Source organism: Aphis gossypii, chromosome 3, assembly GCF_020184175.1.
Source record: "Aphis gossypii isolate Hap1 chromosome 3, ASM2018417v2, whole genome shotgun sequence".
NCBI classification, from domain to species: domain Eukaryota; kingdom Metazoa; phylum Arthropoda; class Insecta; order Hemiptera; family Aphididae; genus Aphis; species Aphis gossypii.
This window is the reverse complement of record NC_065532.1, coordinates 4,534,690-4,557,177: the sequence shown is the minus strand read 5'-3', so window position 1 is coordinate 4,557,177 and position 22,488 is coordinate 4,534,690. Positions and strand designations below refer to the sequence as shown.

General features: G+C 26.6%; 1 protein-coding gene across 2 annotated transcripts in view; it reads right to left on the bottom strand.

Annotated features, from left to right (window-relative positions):
• The window catches only part of LOC114120060 (furin-like protease 2), a 139,276-nt gene that overhangs the window by 51,217 nt on the left and 65,571 nt on the right, over positions 1-22,488 (bottom strand). For both annotated transcript variants that reach the window (XM_050205015.1, XM_050205016.1), the window contains exon 4: positions 1,050-1,271. In XM_050205015.1, coding sequence (XP_050060972.1) covers positions 1,050-1,271 — 222 coding nt within the window. The remainder of the gene's footprint in view (positions 1-1,049; positions 1,272-22,488) is intronic.

Below are 22,488 nucleotides of genomic sequence, written 5' to 3'. Positions count from 1 at the left end.
AAATAAATATTTTTAATGCCCTCCCCCCTTGAAAAAATGTCTGCGATAGTCTATATAAATAAATACAGTTTATTAAAAATATAAATATTCAACAAATTAATCTAGAAATAAACTCAATGTATATATAGCTAATTTAAGTGTTAATTAACTTTGAGTACCTATATTACTATTAAATAATATTTAATTTATACATGTTATAGATACTTAGCATATATTATATATTAATAAATAATAATCATATTTAACAGTTTTTTTTTTTCTGACGGGCATTAAACATTTAGAAATATCCTGTTAGCACTATTAAACCAAGCTAAAAGCGTTTTTTCTAAAGGAATGATTTATCACTGAAATTAGTAAGAATAATATAACTGGCTTCCGTAGAGATGACTGATGAGACCAGTGATCAACATCCAGTCTCGTGTGTTCATGGTCTATAAATATATATATTTTAAATGTAAGCCCTTATTATCGACTTACACCGGATACAGCTAGGTTAGGCGAATTACCTTGAGAGCTTTAACCAATCGGACGTTAAATCTGTTATTGAGCTATTGATCCTATGTTTGCGTTTTTCAATTATTATCTTGTTTTTTTTATTTATTATTATTATTATTTTTTTTTTTTTTGACGATTTATTGAAAAATCACATGTTCCAACGAGTACCATTATCGAACAAATATTTTTCAATATTATTAATATTTGGAATTTTTATCAACTTAATTTGAAAATTTGAATAATAGAAATTATAGTTTTTTACCAATGAAAAATAAAAATTCTTCAAAGTAAACATTTAATTCTTCCTTTAAAAAAAGGAAAATAATTTTTTTACTGAATTTTTATTAATAATTCTACTATGTAAAAATCATAAACTTTTATAAACTAAAATTTTGTTTTATAGATTTATAACATAGACTTAATTATTATTAACTTTTACTTATTTGATTACTATAAATTAATATGGAAAACTTTCATATGATAAATTGATAAAACGTGTTTACTAATAGTATTAAAATTATATTTATATTTTACGTTTATTTTATAATACTTACCAGGTACCATTGTTCTTTAAATAGTGGATCCGGAAATACGTTATGGACAGAATTACCAAGGCGCCTGAATGCTTGTCCTTGTGTAAGTTGTGATAATGGTCCACCTGATGTCTGTTGCTGATAGAAATCTGTGGAACCAGTAAATACAGTGGCCGGTAAATTAGGTCCAGGAAAATCCCGTTTCCGCCTTTTCTTTTCATGTTGTTGTTGAACCCAATGCACCTGAAAAATCGTAAAATAAACATTTAATCATTATGCCATGTATAGTGACAATCATTATTTCAAAATAAAATAAAGAATTCAATATCAAATACATTTTATTTTAATAATACTGTAAACATGCTAAGTAAAAGGACAAAAGTATATTACAGCAGTGGCGAAAATGAACATTTATTTCGCCTGAAAAAACGACTCGTTCGTGCGAACTGTATTTTAAGTTATTTACTGACGGGGATTATGAAATATCTTAAAAAGAAAAACAGATGAATCCTTTTTTAAAAAACGTATCAAGTAAAATAGTTGAATACTTTATGATTTTTTACCTACTGCATATTTATATAGTCGTTATATCTTTTTATCACTATTCTATATTGATGTTCACGTGAATGTATTGCTGTGGATTAAATAATGAATTAGTTGATAGTATATTTGAATTATTAAAAAATTTCTTAAAAACAAACTAAGAACAGAAATTTAAAAATAATATAAAGGGGTATAATGGGATTTAAGGTTTATCACAGAGAAAACAGAAAGTATAAATAAACAGATGATATTAGATATAAGTATATATATCAAAACAAACAGTCTTTGTTCTTACCAGTTTTATTAAAATAAAAACTTTGAATTTCAATTAGAATGACTCTATTGACCATGTTGTGTTACAAACATATAATCATAAAGTAGGAACAATAAGAATATATTTAAAATTAAAGAAAATAATTTTCGAAAATTAATAAGAAAAATGTTAAACATTTATTTTCATAGATTTATAATAAACAATCAATAATGTTTAAATGAATAATTCGCGTACTTATAGGCTGTTAGATTATTTATATGAATTGAATAAATTAGTAGTATGAGAATGACATTCATTCATTAGAGTAACTTCTAGCTTTTTTTATGAGCATTATTTTAAGAGATCTTTGTTTCAGTTACATTATAGTTTAAATGTTATAATAGAGAATTGAATAATTTAGTTTTAATAATGACAATAAAATTAATGAAATAAAATAAAATGAACAAACCACATTTGTTAAACAAAATATAATGATAAAGCTACAAGCAGAAAAACATTAAAAATTATTATGTATTCATCTGATTAACAAAAATATTTGTTGTTGTATATTAATAGTTTTAAAACATTAATTCGATAAAAATTTTCAAAAACTGTATAAAATACATAATACCAAGATATATTAAAATATAATTTGGCATTGTGTAGTATTTCTATAACAAATAATGGTTCGCTTTAACTTTATAAGATTTAGCATAACAAAAAACAAATTAACATAAACGCTTATAAAACCAAATCCAAATGAATTGATATATTATTATTGTATCTGCAGTTTAAGATTTAAAATAACGTTATTCAAACTGTATACATCAGATTTGTTCTTATTTGTTTTTAAATAATTCAATAAATCATAATAAGAAAGTTGAAGGATGAATAAATGCTTTAGACAGCTGCAGGCCGTCATTGTTATTTTTAAATTTATAAATATTAAAATATAAATTTAAAATTCGTGAGAGTACGGGTTATATTGAAAGTCTAAGCAATACACAATATTACAATTAGCACTTATTGAAATACTTTTTTTCAACTTTAAATCAATAATAGTTTAAAAAATTATAATTTTCAATTGAGATTTAATTTATTGTTGTGAAATTAATAATAAATAAACTATATAATAAATGAAAGAAACTAAATTGACGTTTATGCATGCTCAGTGTAAATTTTTTTAAATATTTCTAAGTCAATAAATGTATAAAATTGTACAATACAAATAATAGAATTTTCTACGAAAATATTACTCCTAGCGGAAAGAGGCGAACAATAAAATTCAAAACGTGTAACATCCATACAAATTCGATGAATATTATTCGTTTGTTGTGAGTGTGGTAAAGGGATGAGAAAAGTAAAATACCATTTTGAAATACTCGGTGTTTGACAAAACGTCAGGACGAAGTCGTTGGCGTGTACGCGCTATTATTCTTTTTTTTCTCGGAAAGCGAAAAAATAGTTTCCCAAGAAAAGCGCACATAGAAAAATTTATATAGATATGTATTGACAAAGAAAGAGACAGATACAGAAATAGACTCAATGCACGATACACATCTTTACTTCCGTCAATAAAGTAGGTACTCTGCTCGAATGATTTACACCTAATATTACGTAATAACGTACTGTCATGAAGTTTATAATTTGGAATTTTGCTGGACGCAGCACGAGTGGAAAAATAGGTCGACAACTCGGCATGCATAATATAATACACGCGGCTCGCGTCAACTGTATTGCGAATTACACGATGTTTGTAGAGCGTACAATTGCGGAGTCGCAGGTGGTCGTCGAATTATAATTATTATTATTATATTTTGAGTTGTTGTAGGTACTGGAGAGGCGAGAGTAGATTCCAGGTCAACCTAGTCGTGACTTGCGAGAATCAAATAATACGCATAAAATATAATACATTTACAAAGGCCGTGTACGCGTACAAGAGAATACCTACATAATATAAAACGATTAGAAAAAGGAAAAATATCAAAAGAGAAATACAAATGCAAATTTGTTTCGGTGGAGTATAAAATACGTTTCGGTGGGTAATTGTTGTGGAAAATATAATAATTTACACGGTCGACTTTTAGTGTGCGTACATGTGTCTGTGTGTTTATATTTATTTATATAGGTAAGTATAGGTACCTACGACAATTTTTAATAATGTATAAGTATCATAATATACCATAAAATTCGCCGTCGAAGGAAGCACGATGAACTGCAGTAAAGAGGTTCTGGGTATATATAAATCTATAGGTACTTTGTTATAGAATTGTTGAAAAGAAAATAGTTGAGATAATTGATTGATCATATATACAATACACATATATATATATTATATATACTGCATTTATGGAGTTAAATGATTTATTATCGTTATAATGCACGTGCTTTGCTTCTAATAATTGTTACATTTTATCGGAGAACGAATTGTAAAATCGCATCGAATAAAAACATGGTATACACATAAAAGACCAAAAATAAAATACATCAAAATAATGATTTACTCTAACCCATTAGACCACGGATAAAAATAATGTAATACGATACTGTTACTAGTACGTAATAATAATAATAATCATAATAATAATAGCATAGGTATACTGCATGTATATATGCAATCGATACTTTTGGCTAGGCGAAACGACTGATCGAAAACCATAGCAAACAAATGGCCCGTAGACTGATGTCGCGACGCGGTGGCGGTGAGTTTTTCCATCAGGAATGTAATATACTTGGAGACTACGGTAGTTAAACCCGAAATTTCGTTCGATGTAAAGAGTGTCCTGTTGGCGGAAGATTGCGCAACTTCTCTGAAATAATTAAATATAAAAAGTGGGCAAGTGAGTACCGCTCTGCTGTACATTAGGTGCCGTATGGATCATTATTATATATTATAGGAGTGTTAAATTTGAATCCAATGATAGTTATCATTGTATACGAAAAACGATTCTGAACGAAGATGATTTGTCAGCCTAGGATATAATTTCTAGTGGTTGGTAAAAAAGGTGGTTTAAAAAAACCAGCTTATATTAAAAAATATTTTGAAAATTAAATCGCGTAAAGAAAACGCGAATCTTAATAACTGGTAAAATTTTCAAGTATTTACGACTTATACTTTTTGAATAATAACAAATATTTAAAATCGTTTGAGGATAAATCGTTATCGTTATGCTATTTCGTTAAAATTTAAAATTCAAACGCACTTAAAATTTTTCCTATAATGATGCTTCGAGTTTTCTCTATAGATACTTGAAGGTAAACTTATGGAAAACTTAGTGTTGTATTTTTAATCCTTAGTTATAAACACAAAAAATTTTATGATTTTTCAACTTCAAATATTTCGCAAATATTCATAATTTTGAGGAATTTTTGTAAATATTTGAACTTCAAATGCTAATAAAAAAAAATTGTCCCTATGTATTCTTATAAGTTTTTAATCACTATAAGAATAACTTATGAGGAACTTTGTATTAAATTTTCAAGTATTTTGATAGGGCCAAAAAATTTTTATCGACACTTCAAAAATATTTTTTCAGAAAAATTGAAAATTTCAGTTGTCTATAAATAGCTCAAAAAAAGTCAAAATATTTTGAAATTTAAATCACGTAAAGAAAACGCGAATCTTAATAACTGGTAAAATTTTCAAGTATCTACGACTTATACTTTTTGAATAATAACAAATATCAAAAATCGTTTGAGGCTAAACTGTTATTTAACGCGGTTTTTGTAAAAATTTAAATTTCAAACACTCATAAAAATTTTTTGCCTGAATCCGGTAGAGTTTTATTTACAGATATTTGAAGAAAAATGTATGGAGAACCTTGTACCAATTTTCAAAACTTAGTTATAAAAGAAAAAAATTTTATGATTTTTCAACTTCAAAATTACTTGCAAATTTTCGCGTTTTCGACAGATTTCGTAAAAATTTGAACTAAAAACGCTTATAAAAAAAAATTGTGACTAACGATTTTTAATTTTTTTTAGCTACATTAAAAACAACTCATAAGGAACCTTGTATTAAATTTTCAAAACTTTTTGGTAATCCAAAAATTTTTATCGACACTTTAAAAAAATTTTTTCAAAAAAATCGAAAATTTCAGTGGTCTATAAATAACTCAAAAAAAGTCAAAATTTTTTGAAAATTTAACTATATACGGATATCACTGACATTAACATTTGGTGAAAATTTCAAGTATTTTCAGTGATTAGTTTTTGAATTACAACCATAAAAAAAAATCGATTTGGTCGAAAACTGGTTTTGCGTAAAAATTGCCGTTTTTCCGTCATTTTTTTTTTGTTTTTCTCGATTTTTTTGAAAACTGTTGGAAAATGTTAACTTTTTACCTCTATAATGCACCAAGGATATTCACTTTTACATCGGAAACCACCCCCATAGTTTGAAATTGGAGCATTATTTCGACTAGTTATGCTGTACACAGACACAAAAAAAAAAAAACATACATCATTGTAAAATCAATACATTCATCACTTCGTTCAGAATCTAAAACACACGAGCAGGTTTTTAGGGCTCGAAGGACGGGAACTGTGTACTGCGATGAGCACTGCAGATGGCATAAGTAACACGGATCATCACTTTATCCCACTACTCTCAAAAAATTAAATTTATGGTTAATATTATGATTCCAGACATAATATTATAAAAATAGTAATGTTTTTTTTACACAGACGAACATCATATCCGGTATCGCCAATCCCGCGTCCGATCAACTCTAGTATACGGTATGCAATAACAGCACTGCTGCAGTAATATTTAAGAATGAATATGTAATAACAAAACAAGATAAAAATACTGCTATAATGTCTTATACAGATTCACAAATGTATTCCATATTGAACGAACTAGCGATGAGGCATCATTTATTTACTTGTCTGTTATCTTACAATAAAAACATTCAATATTATGTATTTTTAATATCAAGATATGCAACAATGATTAATTAAAAAATACATGTGCACAGTGTACATCTTAACATGTTAGATCGTGAAGTTACTATTCGAATCATATCATAAGGCGGTAAACTTGGGACTCGAAATTAAATATGGTCAAAATAAGATAGTTTTGTATAAACTAAAAACGTATCAAAGTAAAAACTAACTATACACTGTATACAGTGTATAGTGTATAATACTATGGTTATGTACTACAGATATTTCTGAGAAATGTAGAATATTATGTTGAATGGCAAACGAAGAATATACTAACAAAATATAATCAAAAACTAAATGAAATGAAGTAAAAAGCTTTTCAAAAGTTTTCTGACATTCTCATTAGCCATGGATAAAAATTAGTAACACAAATTTAATTATTACCTAGTTAATTAGCTAATAATAAATTAACTTACTAATTATTTAGTATTTACAAGTAATTTGCTAATAGTAAATAGGTAAAATGTAAAGTAATTTGAAGTAACAGCTAGTAGTATTATTGTACATTTTTTACTTACAAATGTGTTACCTATTAAGAAATTAAAATTTTGTCAAATTAATTAAAATTACTGTTTCAATGTACGAGTATTTATTATTACAGTAATTAATAAATATACCTACAATATACATAATACATATAAGTATATATGTGTATTTAAAAATACATAATAATTTTATAACAAAGTATAATTTATACTGTTGCACAGTATTATACTTTTTTTTACATTTAAGAACGATATATACTGCAATATTATAAACACATAGATATGATACGAAAATAGTTTTTATGCGTATAAATATGTAAGTATACCAGTTAAGTCTATAAGAAAATATTACTTATAAGCATAACAAGATGGGTATCTGATTTGTTTGTATGTTAAATGTAAAATGTCGGGAAAACGGATGACTATTTTCTTTAGAGTCTTGTTGACGTATTATGTTATCATTGATAAAAGTAGAATAACGAATCTCAAAATATTACTTTAACTAAATGATAAATGTATAAATGGATATCTTTTGATAAGAAAACTCAACTCTCAGTAATGTATACAATTTATTATATAATATGTGATAATAAGATTCTTTAAATGCATAATCTTTATAAGAAACGACCAAAATGTATACCTAGTATACATTTATATAAGTAATACGTTTATATACGAGAAGAATCCATTTTTACTTCCCATTCGTCTAACGCGACTGGAATTTTTTTTTTTTATATGTCATCGTAAAATTAGTCTTTTCAAGGCTCTATTACGCAGTGGTAATGTGAAGATACCTAAACGAATCTAAGAAAAGTCAAGGAAGTCAAAATGACGGAAAAACATGGAAAGTTTAAGTAGTACAATATATACATGTACGATACGATATAAAAACAGACTTTAGGCGAAAGACGAGTGAAGACTTCTTGTAGACGAATTGAAATTTTCAAACAACAGATAAGAGTAGGAGGGGAGAAAAAAACACACATACTCATGGTGCCGTAGTATCGTATAGCCGCACAGTGCCGCGCAAGTGGATTGTTTATTAGGATAAATCGATTGCTCTCTTTTCGTCCCTTCAAAATTACCACCAATTTTCAAACTTTTTTTTTTATATCTTAAACTCGCTGGTTTTTCTCACTTCAAAATATTTTATTTGCTTTAGATCTCTCTTTATCTTCAAACGCACAAAAAGACAGAGATCATGAAATATGAAACACGTGTGTAGCTGAATACTGCATACAATTTATTAAATATAGCTACTACCCAGTAATTTATATTAACAGAAAACAAATTATACAATAATAAATAAAGGGTTTTTCATAATAGTATAACGTCGTGATGGCGAATATCACGATTTTCTATAGGTTTCGCATTACTTATTCATGCTTATTCAAAATAAAACATATACTTATTTCAATTAACTGCTCTGGCAACTGAAAATTTTTGTGTATACCTATAATAGATAGAGTTAAATGTCGAGAAGACATTTTTACTACTCATAATATGAATATCAAAGTGTATACAACAAAAAGTTGTTAAGGACTAAATAGTATTTTATATACAATAATAAATTAAATAATATACAATGGTACGCAAAACGCACGTTAATTTAAGTAAACGAGCTTGACAACAATTCGGTTATATCTACATATCGTTATTATATTCATTAAATAAACACATCATTGCACGAAAATACATTAATAAACTGTATAGACATTAAAGAAAGGGACTTTATTTTTTTCCGTTATTCAACTACACTGAGCAAATATTTATTTTCAATTGCAAAAAAAACTTATAGCGTCTATTTGTAAGTCATTATGATAGATATTATTATTTCTTGGTCATTCAAATATTATTATTTGGTCGCTTGGACAGCTAAACTCGTTTTCTTCAAATACAAACATAGTTTGTGACTAAGTCGATAGGGATTTTAACGTTAGAATACTCGTATTATTGAAAATGTTAAATCCTCACGATACCGTTCGCAATTGTTTTCTGAGCGATGAACAGTAAAAACGAGAGACTAACAGATTAAAAAAAAAAACCAGATAACGACGATTAATTTGTTTCGTAAGACGTTGTGAAATCTCGTTTGACGTTTAAATAACCTTTTCGGACGACCAATTAAAAAAGGTATGTCTTTTGATAAAAAAAAAGCACTGGCAAGCTAAAACCACGCAATAGAAATCGAAGATTCCACAAAGGATTTGAGAGATACATTAAGGGGTCATTAAAGTAGAAGAGATAGAGTGAAAGTATGAGTCAAAAACCGAGAGTTAGAGAGACAACGAGAAAGGTTGAGGAGGAGAAAATAAAAGAGTGCGTAGCGTGCAAGTCAGATAAGGAGGTCCTATTTTTATTTTTTAAGGACAATAATGTGGGACTATCGAAAAGCGTGGATAATATAGGTGCGAGCGACGAGGTCAATCGGCATCATGTTTGTCCGTGTACGAAATTTTTCGCGCTTACACGGACACCAAACTCGATCTAACGAAGCGCAACGTGGGGTGTTATTTACGAGGTCCGCTCAATTTTATCACACACACAGACGTTCACCACCACCTCGGCACGTCATCCCCTCCACCCGACGATGTTTTACGCGCATGGCGCGCCCACGGCATTCACCACTTCGCCAACGATTTCATCCCCGTCTACAGGGGGTGTATGACGTGCGCGCGATCGCTTTCACATCATTTATTTTGCGAACGGCTGCCGCGGCGGTGGCAACGATGACAAAGACGACGACGGCGACGGACGATGGGGCATAACGCCAAACCCGACGACAACACACCACGTCCGGACCCATCGTAACCGGTAATGAACCGGAAAATACGTACAACGGCGGATGAAATAAGCAAGACGAAAAATGCATAATAATAACAACGGCGGTGGACGAGCGAGCGACGGGTGGGAGGAACGTGGCTGTTCACGTCTATCTGCAGCCAGGCGGCTATATATAGACTATATAATACTATATAATATTATTATTATACATATTATATATAACACATATATAATGATAGAGAGTGGGGGGGGGGGGGACAACAACAATGGGACGCGTGTGTCCGACGCGAAACCTACTATTATATATATATAAATAAATGTATAATATACACCTCTATGGTACGGGTAAACTTGGCATTCCCTGTAGGCTAATTTATCGGAGGGACGTAAAACATATATATATATTCACAAACGAGATTGTGACGACGAACGGTGGAGAGAACTCCTTCGCACAGCAGCCGGAAAGAGGTTTGCGCCGCCGTCGCCAAGACGATACGATGCTATAAATCTCGCGTGCATACATTATATACGAAATACAATATTAATGTCATAAATATATATATATAATATAATATATATAAACGTGTATAATATATTATATTGTATAGGTACTACGCGGAACACGCGGTTTATCAAGCCGGATGCTTTTCGACACTTTTACGATGCGTGCGCGCGGCAAAACCCATCCGAAATAACGCGATTGTAGATTGCAATAATATTAATATTATTATTATTATTACAAAGTTTTGCGGCACTTATGTACGGGTGTTTAATAGGTATTTTTTCCCGTTACCCGTGTGCAGGAACGAACGACATTATTAGCGGGCGTGAAGGAAGGTATTGAACAATTCAGTGACGCCGCAGTGGTTTAAAACTGATTATGTAGATTATTTTTCTAACCACCCTCGTATGAATTGGCCATTCAAAAGGGACCTCTTGCACGAAAATGTATAAGGTTTTATAATATTTAATCATGATCTACAGATAAAAAATGCGAATACAGACAAGTAGGTACCTCAATAGTAGAGTGGTTTTTATAATCAAATGACTAATCATCAATGTACAAATCCATGCGCCTACAATATACCCACCCGCAGTGATCCACCTCACAAAAAAATTAGGACCTATGTAGGTCATCAATCTTGGAATATATGGTTTTCGGTGCCATAAAAACAATGTATTAAAATATATAACAATGATATTATACATCGTAACAATACGTAGGTGTGTTTGCACGTCCAATATAAAGCGTGGGTGTGTGTACGGATATAAATGATTTTAATTATTTTATCACAGAATCACTTTAATGGTATACCAATGCGATTAACGAATCACGGAAAATGATCAATCGGCCGATTATAGTGATAGTTTGCGGATTTTGATCGTATTGTAATCATGTAATTTTTATTTTTAACTACTGGGCGTCCGGACTGCATTTTCGCTGATTGATGCGATGTTTTCATACAACCAACCAAACTGAGCGAAACGTAGTTTTATTTTAATTGTTTACAAAATTATTATATCATATATACGACAATGATAATAATAATAATAAAAAAAATGTTTTTTTTAAACGAATAATTGATTTCCCATAAAAAAAGAAGTAATGCGATTTACTATTTTATTTACTAAATATTTACTAAATAATTAGTATTGTATTGTACTTTATTTTATACTTAGATCATATAATATAATAATAAATACAGGCATGGTCGTATGGAAAAAAAGAAATTAATTATAATTACGTTAGTTGAACAATTTTCAAAAATATAAAAATGTACGCTCACTACGAATGATGGTAGATAATCAAATTTTAAAGCAAAAGAATTTTTCTTTATTTGCAATCACGCGGTACGGATATACATTTTTGTAATAACATTTGTTGGCACTTATAAAGTTTTAAAGCTAATACTGTGTCAACAATAATTCGTAATTAAATTTATTGAAGATTATGATTCAGCTTTAAAAATATGTGATCGTAATTTTTAAATGTTAGAATTCGGGTTTGAATAAATATTGATTCTATTAATGTAATAAACAATAAACTATATAACTATATAGCTAGCCATGAACCATGATTGTAATAATTAAAATAAATATGATACAATATGGGCGGCAAGAATATTTTTAAATGAAAAATTAGGCATTTTTGCAAACGTTTTTTTTATAATATAGAGGTTCATATAACCTATATGCGATGGTCATTTCTCCGCACGATGTACGGGACTGATAAACCAATTAAAACATAATAATAATCTTATGAGGTTTAGGGGTATTGAATAATATATGACTGCGTACATTTTATACATAAAAGAATGTAAATAATAATAAAAAAAGGGTGGCATCGTTATTATTCTACACATTCATAAAAATGCGTAATAACTTGAGATAATAGTAGATACAAATCACACAACAATTACTCCATAATTATTTTACCGAAACACCGTATCGATGGGTTTAATTTTTGACACAAAATGTGATTACTTATATTTTTATACCTATTTAAGCTTTATATTTACAGTTGAAATATTAGCATACTTAATGGACTTAATAATTTTGTTATTTTCATACTCCGAGAATGACATAATTGTTTTAAGTTAAATTTACTTTTTCCGTTATTTCATTACAGCGGGTTTTTAATTTATGGTTAATATATTGAGGTTATTCTTCATTGTTTCGTAAAATTTCACAAACTTAATCTACTTCGCAATTGTATAATTAATTATAATAACAAAATAATGAACAAAATAAATGTTTATGCATTAGATATTATATAATTACCTAGAATAAATTGTATACAAATAAATATACCTACAATGAAAATAAATTTAAAAAAAAAATTCAATTATACTTACGAAAAATAGTTATACGCAAAGTAGTTATTTAAATTTATAGTAAACAAAAGTGCCAAGGAACTTCTACTGATTATTTATATTGTAATTTTGGACTATATAGTATTATATTGAACTTACAACCAAAAAAAAAGGAAAAAATATGATCAACTAAATCGACTATCAAAATGCATACTTTCGGATACTCGTTTAAGCGTTATCGTTAAAATGTATAGCCATCCTTATTTTACATCTACGTATGATAATATAAGTGTAGGTCTAATAGGAGGAAGTCCTCAAAAAATAAACCCTCAGGAAAGTTTATTCGAAGTCAAAAATACAATTATTACCCGTATCCTTGTATATTTTTGAATACCTCCAGGCTTTAGGTACAAGTTAGATATGTATTTTTAAAGAAAAAAAATATAAAATACAAACATTTTGAAATGTACTTCTATTCAACCTTTGTAACGTTCAATGGGATTTTAATCGTAACACTCGGAATAATTGTACATGATATGCATAATGATTTTGTTATTTTATTTAAAACATACATAGATATAAACTTAAAGTTTTAAAAAAATTGTATACGAAAAATAACAGCGCAGATTATTATTTAATGGATAATATGAACTGTTTAGAAGTAGGATATGCAGTCATTTTCATAAAATTAAAGTTTTAATGAAGATAGCTATAAAAAAAAAAAAATGTTGTAAATGTCTTTAGTTAGAATTAGTTTACAATATCTTTGGTATTAAGAAGTTTTTATATGGTTTTAAGTTTTAAGTCTATAGTAACATAATAAAATAACACTAATGAACTTAAAACATAAAATACGTCTACGGTCAAAAAAAAAATTACCAATATTTCAGTGGAGTGTAACTAATTGTTTTATGACTAAACCTTATTAAAATAATGACATCTATAAACTCAAAACAATGAATAACTAAAAAAAATAATCATTAAACAGTCTGAATAAATCAATACCTATTATAAAAAACATTCCAATCCAAAAAAAAAATAAAAAATTGTAGTAACACGGCAAAGTAAATAGGCAATCTGAGTACACACGTGTATAGGAGCAAAAATAGATATAATTTGAGTTTAAAATATAATCGATAGTAATTATTAAATTTAACTTAGTATCATTGGCAATATGATACACAAAAATATTTAATTAATAGTTAAATTTACACGAACCAATTAATATGATTTATATCTGGAGTACGTACATAGGGTATAGAGATTTTTAGATACAAAATTGGCGAGGATTGCATAAGATATTCAACGTAATCTCTACCAGTTTGGTTACGCAAGATTTGAATTGACTGTATATAACAGTATAGGTTAGTTAGAATTATTATATGTTGTTTATGACTGCATAAACAACGCATAATAAAAGTATTTTCTGTGAATTTTACTATAGAATTATAAATGTTTAGAATTTTAGGTTATGTGATGTATAACTAAAATTTTAATCAAAATGTTATTAATACATTCCATTTTCAAAAATTAAATTGAAAAGTCGTAAATTTTTATTTGATCATCGCTAACTATTAAGTAGTAAAATAATTACCAACATAATATGTTGACTCATGTACATCCTGGTTGTATACAAACATCATACACAGAGTAACCTCTACCATTGTCAACTTCGTAGGGTTGTTAAATGTATATTATTGAGCAATAAACGGTTTACAGATTAACATAGATACAATAGCTTTAACAATATTTTTTTAAAGTTTATTTTCACTGAACAAATCATATATGTTGCAGTGAAAAAGCTCACAAAGTTAAACGCTGGACTGTTGTAGATTGAAAATTGTATGCCGAATAGATTAACTAAATATAAATCATTTTTGAAATGTCTCAATAGTGTTTACGAGAAAATTATATAAAAGACAGCAAAATAATGCAAAATAAGTAAAGTTTTGAAAATGATTTGAGTAAGTCAAAGTTTTTGGAAAAAAATATTTTATCGATGTTTTTAAGTTTATCCTATTTACCAAAATCCACCAAATTCTTATACTTCATTTTTTTATATATTTATAAATAACAATTACAATATATATATACAAAATATATTAAACAACATTTTATGTATGTAATATTATGAAAATATACACTAAATCATTAATAATAATAATAACAAATAATACATACTAAATTTAACTTTTATCATTTTAAATTATGAATTTCTATTGCTCACTATCCATGTATTATGTTTATTCATAACATTTTAAATTAAAAATGTATATATACTATACTTTCACAATAAATTATCAAAAACGAAAAATTATTTAAAAAATATGAGTTATATTTATTTTTAGTGATATTTTCAATAAAATACAATTTGAACGCGAAGTAAATATAAGTTATATGTATAATACTGCCAACTATATTCAACTGTATCCATGGACACTTGAAGTTATACAAATATTTTAGATTTCAAATTTAATATTAAAATACTTTTATATAAAATTACTAATTGTAATATAATATTTATACAATATTTACCTACATTATAAAGATTTAAATTTAAACAACTTAGTTTCCATCATTTATTGCAAAGTTGATAATATCAACGTTATAAATATTTAGTCTATATGTTTTTCTACAGTTTATCTAAAGGCCAGATTCATAAATTCGTCCTCGCGTACAGACATGTACACGCGGCGAGACTGGTGATTTATGAACCCACTATGTACGTGGGAGAAGTGGGAAAATCAATACATTGGTTAAATCGGGAGAGCAATACGACACGAATTTTAATGATGGGTCTAAAAATAAAAAAAATAAAAAATACATACAAATTAAATTGTAGTAGAAAAAAAGTTTAAGTACAGTACACATCCAATTGTACGCATATAGCGATTAGGATAGTGCTACAAAGCAGCAAGTGTCGATTTTTTTTTGTATTTTTTTATTTTATGGAGAAAAATGGTTTTTCATTTTATGAAATTATACAAAATTTGAATTGAAATTAAATTGAAAGAAATGAACACGTGTGAACACTTCATAAATGATTGTTTGATTAATGATTGTTAATTCAGTATATTTATTTTATGTATACCTACCTATTAAACATGAATTATGTGCAAATTATGATATCATTTATAATAAATACAAATTAAATGAACATCAAGATGATATTTTAAAAACGTACAGTTTAATACATAATAATCACTAAGCTTTGAATTATATTTCTCAATTAAATACTACTTGAGAAGAACTCATTTAAATTTAAATTTTTTAAACAAACGAATGATGGATATAATTAGATTCATAATAATATGTAATGTAATGTACTATAGAAAAATTTGTCCACCCACCTATAAATACGTGTACGGGAATAATAATGAGAGATAAAACTCAATAAAATGTTAATATTTATATACATAAATAATAATAAAAAACCCCTATTTGAAACGTGGTTTTTCCCCTTTTCTCGATTACTAAATACATATATATATATATATATATATATATATAACAACCTACTGCATAAGTCGTAAACACAGGCAGTATAAAATGGATGGTAATTAATTATAGAGATTTTATATTGGCAGATTTTTTTTTCCACGCCGGATCGCAGGTCCCACTGGAAAAGAATTTAAAGAAAAACCGCTTTCGAACTGATGACATTAATTTATTATATCAAAGACAATTCCCTCCAATTGGACATATTTGGACTGGAAAAAAAAAAGAAAATGGGAAAATGTGACGACGAGCTCTTTTGTGGATGGGCAGACAATCGCTTTATCTCACTCAAAAAGGTTTTTTCTTGTACATGTGAAGAACTTTGCTTCTATTTACGTCCAAGCTTTTATACTACTTTACATTGTGTTACACAATCAATTGACGTCAGAACGTATTACACTTCCATTTTATTAATAACACGTCTAAATAATTTGGAAACTTGAAAATCTTATTGAGGACAGTTTAAAGATAGTATTTATCTTTTGAGGGAGAGCAATGATGCAGAAAATAGTTGTTGTCTTTCACTTCAGTGTACATTAGTCCTTATCCGTATTGTGTAAATGTTAACGATTGACCACGAGACGCTTTTAGCTATAATACTTCCTTCAAATAATAATAAATGATTGTCTTTTATTAATTGTGTAACAATTTATTTTTATTATACACCTTTATATTATACTGAAGAATTTTAATAATAAAAAAAAAACAATTCGTCTAAAAATTGTGATCAAATTATTTTCTATAAAAATGTATTTTAAAATATCCGATTGGAAGTAAATTAAAAAACAAACTTAAAACCATTGACTTTTATATTATAAAAGAATAAATATGTATATACCATATTTTTCAACTTATTTCAAAAATTGTCTGCTATAAGATTAATATAAACAAAAAAAAAAGAAGTTTATACATTATTATTGAATAACAGAATATGCTAAAAATACCTTGTATCAAATATCTTTAACCCGGTTCGAAGTTTCTCTTCAATACTCCTTTAATGTAATTTCCATATTTTGAAATGTTATAGTGAATAACAGCGTATTCAATTTATTATCTACTTTTTTTTGAACGAATAGATGTAATAATATAAAATAAATAAGTTTACATTAACTTAGAATTTTGAAAAGAGACAACATAGAAATGTTTTTAAATATAATTATGTTTTTGATAATATAAAAATCACTATACCAATACAAAACTTGGATATTTGATTAAAAGCTTATTATTACAAATTATTTTTAGTGTACAAATAATGATAATATAGGTAACAACATTTTTTTTTTTAAAAGCAAACAACGGCCCAAATTTAAAATATAGAATTTAAGGATTTTGTGAAAATGAACTAGGTAATTATGAGTTCTAGTTTTTTCAAAACTTTTTTAACTATACAATTTAAGTTAATGTAAATGTATTTAGGTGATATTTATAAAAATGTACAGCTTTAGTCGTGGTCAATATAGTTATTTACTATGCTGTTTTAGACACTTTGTATATTGTATCTAGAACGTTCAGAAACCTCAAATTCGAAATACGGACCATACATTAAAACTAAAACTTGTATAGTTAACAGTATACTTAAGAAATTTCAATAAAAATAAAAATCAATTAAATTAAATTATCGATTCATCTATTACTTATTAATATAATACTGATAAATGTTATCTTAGATCCTAAACTATATAACTAACCTAACCTATGGTGGTAAATAATTAATTTTGTGGTAGCCCATTTAAAATTATAGTTTTCTACAGTTTTCAACCTTTCTAAAAATTATACACACTTTATTCTTTAAAAATATTGTAAATAAAAATATACGTGTATATATATTTAATGTTTAAACTGTATAACTGTATTGTAGGAATAAAGTATTTTCATAAAAATATAATATTAAATTTGTAATAGTTTTTGAAGTTTGTTTTATATAATATATTGATTTTTCTGGACAAGATATCCTTCTAATTTCAAACAGAAAGAATATTATACATCTTGAAATCGAACAAAGACTGTTATTACTAATCCAATTACTCTTATATCTATCCAAAATGTACATTATTTAGTCAATTTTTCAAAAGTAAATATTGAATACCTATATAAATACACATTACACACACATACACCATTTGTCAATAAAAAAAAGTATGTTTTATTTTTTTGTATAAGCTTGAGTATCTACTAACAAAACAATTTCTTCAATCATTGAATTGATTCTTATAACAAATAAATATAAAATATTGATATCTATTTATTACTGAAAATCATAAGATATTGTTAGAAAAATGTAATTTGTTTATACAACAAGTTAATAAGACAAATTATTTCTGAGTAAAATAAATTTTAGTTTAAAAATATGTATATATAATATTATATTATACCATATAACACTATGTATGTTGAAGTAATTAATATTAATAGTATTTACAATATAAACTGTGCTATAGCTATATATATCTAATAATACCACCTAACTACCAACTATAAGTTCCTAAATATAAAACAATCAATATATCAGTTATTATTGTATAATGTAAATTCATATTAGGTAGTTATATCTATAACTCATCAAAGTATTTTATTGTACGAAGTATTGAGTATTCTATGAGTATATAGATGTATAAATACACACAATTTAAATATTTTTTAAATCACTACATTTTTTTTTTCATTCAAATACATATAATAATATATAATTTATAGTAGTTGTTTGTTTAAAAACAATATACGACCGAAATAAATCGTATATCGTAATTTACAAGAATCCACTTCAAATAAATGAAAATAAATAATAATAATAATAAAAAGCCATTAACAGAAATCCGAACACAATTTTCTACGCCAATAACAAAGCATCTAAATCGTACATGTATGCAATGTGTTTTAAACATATGGGTGTATTCCGAATGAATGATACACGATTCGGTATAATGTATAAGGCTGGGCTGATAACAGTTTTGTAGTGATTCACCAGTGAATTACATATATTATTTTTACATCCTCTACCTACCGCACAAAATGACACTTGAGACGCAAGATGGATTGCGTATAGAAAGCTTTTATAGAACAAAAAATAAAAAAAATAAAAAAACAGGAAGAAAAACAGTGTATACAAATTTCCTTGAGAGATGAATAGCCGAGACGATTTGTGGAAATAAAAAAAGGATACTTTTATCGAAACCTATAGCACTATTTGTGTTTGAATGAGAAACGTTTTGTTGTGTGGTGTGCACGTATACACACCACCTTTATACATATAAAATTGAAGTATAAGATAGAATAAGAGCGAAAATGGGAGATACGGAATGAAAACTAAAGATGAAAGAAGAAGAATCGCCAATCGTATTTCTGTGTTTTCCGGGATCATTTTGAAAAGAATTTACATAATGGGCTACCGTCGATCTTCTTTTGAATGGGGTATCACCTGTCGGGAAAAGAGCAATTTTGGAAATCCAAAACGAAGACTATACCTTCTATTTACACAATGTTTTTTAAATGTGACTGAATAAAAAAAGAAAAAACACTAATATTTAATTGGAATTCATGGTCCTTTCCGTACGCTACTTACGGCTGTAAATTACTCACCTGAATAAAAGCATCCTATAGAGTCCTATATGCACTGTCAATTTGGTACCAATAGAGAAAACACGACGAGTCTCTTCACTTATTTTGTATTTTATTATTTATTTATTTATTTATTTATTTATTTTTTTTGTAACAAAATGTAATAAAGAATAACAATATTGTTTCAATACAATCTATTTATAATTTAAAACAAACTATTGAAGAAAAATAAATGATTATTTAATACGTAAATTATTTATAAACATAAAATATAGCAACACAGTTTCGTTTCGTTTAGATTTAAACGAAATATGAAATACTGTGTGCATAAGCATTATTGTTTAATTAAATACACAAAATAGATAACAAATAGCCTACAACGAATTCACTATATTTGTTTTGGCATCGTTAGATTCAATTTAATACAAATATTATTTCCCGATCAATATCGTTTAAATTTCACATAATACAAATCAATTATTTGGAATACCCTAAGCTATTAGAGTCCTAATACAATATTAGAGCTTTACAAGCCCAGTTTAAATAAAACGTATACTAATAGACCGGAGGGACCATAGAACGGTCCACTTCGGTTCCATAATCCTCCCTATTGAACAAAATAAAAATATAAAACTTGTAATACTATGTTATAAGTCAACAATAATGACAGGTCATAAAAAATAAAATTATATAATTCAAAATGTAAAAACAAATAAGTATTATTATATAATATAATATTTAAATCCACAATACTTAAATATATCGTGGAATTAAGATGAATTAAATTTATATTATTATTAGATCAATTAGCAGTTCACTATTTTTTTAATTTTATGACTCAGAGTATAGGTTGGTTATCACATTTGAAATAAAAAACGGAGAATATTTTCTACGTTTTTCTTAATTTAAAATTTAAAGTAAATTTAGAGGAGGATTCGGGGTTAAGATAACTGTAGGTCAACTGAATTTAAGAAACGATATTAAAAAATATTTTAAAAAATCATTGATTTAGTGTATTCAAACCGTTAAACTGTTATTTATAATCGAATTTTTTTATTTAACATACAAAACATTTATATTTTTATAACTCAAAACAAAAAAGGATAATTTTTCGATTGGGCAAAGATTTAAATAACTTTGTTAAAATCAATTATTTCAGCAGCTAGTTCTCTAAATTATTATATTATCAAGATAGACAATCTATCTTCAGTTATTATTGTCTAGAAGTAAGTTTTTAATAATTACACTCTACTAAAACTTTTTTGAGATGTTTAAATCCTCACAGGTAGTGTATAATAAATTGTATATTAGGGAGATATATTTGAGTATGATAAAAGATAATTAAAAATCATAAATTGTAAAATGATGGTAATGTCTCCACGATACTTATTTAAGTGATAACAAATAGAGGTAAATAATTTATACTGTAGATAATTAAATCAACTTGATCAATATCAGTTTGAACAATTTTAGAATAAAAAAAAATGGTACTAAAAAAATTATTTTAAATTAAATGCCCGTATTTTATTTTATATATCAATAAACGTTTATAATAGGTTTGTATTTTTTAAAATTCAATATTATTATAATATTAATTTAAGAAAAAATAATTTGAGAATTTAGAGATTGAGACGATTATATACATATAATATATTGTAGCTTCAGTTTAATTTTAGAAAAAAAAATACATTTTTATTCAAAATTAAATAATAAAGATGTCCGATAAGTACTCTATTATTTTAGAAACCTTAAAAGAGGCAAATGTCATATGTTTATCTTTTAATTTAATAATTGTCAGATAGATGTTAGTGAATATTTTATAAGATTAATTCGGTAAATATTTTGGTAGTACTATAAGCAAAAATATCATGGATTAAAATTTCTTTGAATTAAAATAATATGAAGATGCAAAAAAAAATTAAATTGTCTTATTTAAATATAGGTATTTGTTTTAAATCTTTATTTGTAAGGCTATATATTTGCAAGCCAAATTTTTTTTTCATGATTTTCAAAATATGCTGTTGGTCAAACGCTTTTATATTTCTTCTAACGACTAAAAACGTCAGATTTAATATAACACAAACACTATACATTTCATTTCGAATTGCACAAGGGTAGGGAGTTCAGGAAAGGACAAAACCCTTCAACCCAAGTAACAGAACAATTCAATGGTATTCTTCGTTTGACTGACAAACTAAAAATAAATTAAAGCTTTTTTCTTTAGAAAATCAAAAAATTCTAATAGTCATTACAATATTTGTATACTAAAACACTAATAATACCAAGAAGCTGAATGCCAAACCATCAAATACTATCAAAATACACACATAAATAAGTCATTAATTATTATGTAATGATCAAATCATATGTAAAATTAAACATTTTAAATGTTTAGAGATACAAAATGTGATTTATATTTGGAAGGTACTTAAATTTATAAAATAATGTAATATATTATTATACTTTGCATTATAAAAAGCCAATACAATTTAGGTAAAATTATTAATAAAAAAAATATATGTTTATCTATATCAAATAACAGACTATAAATAATACAATTTTTTTTTATTTTTTTTAATTTT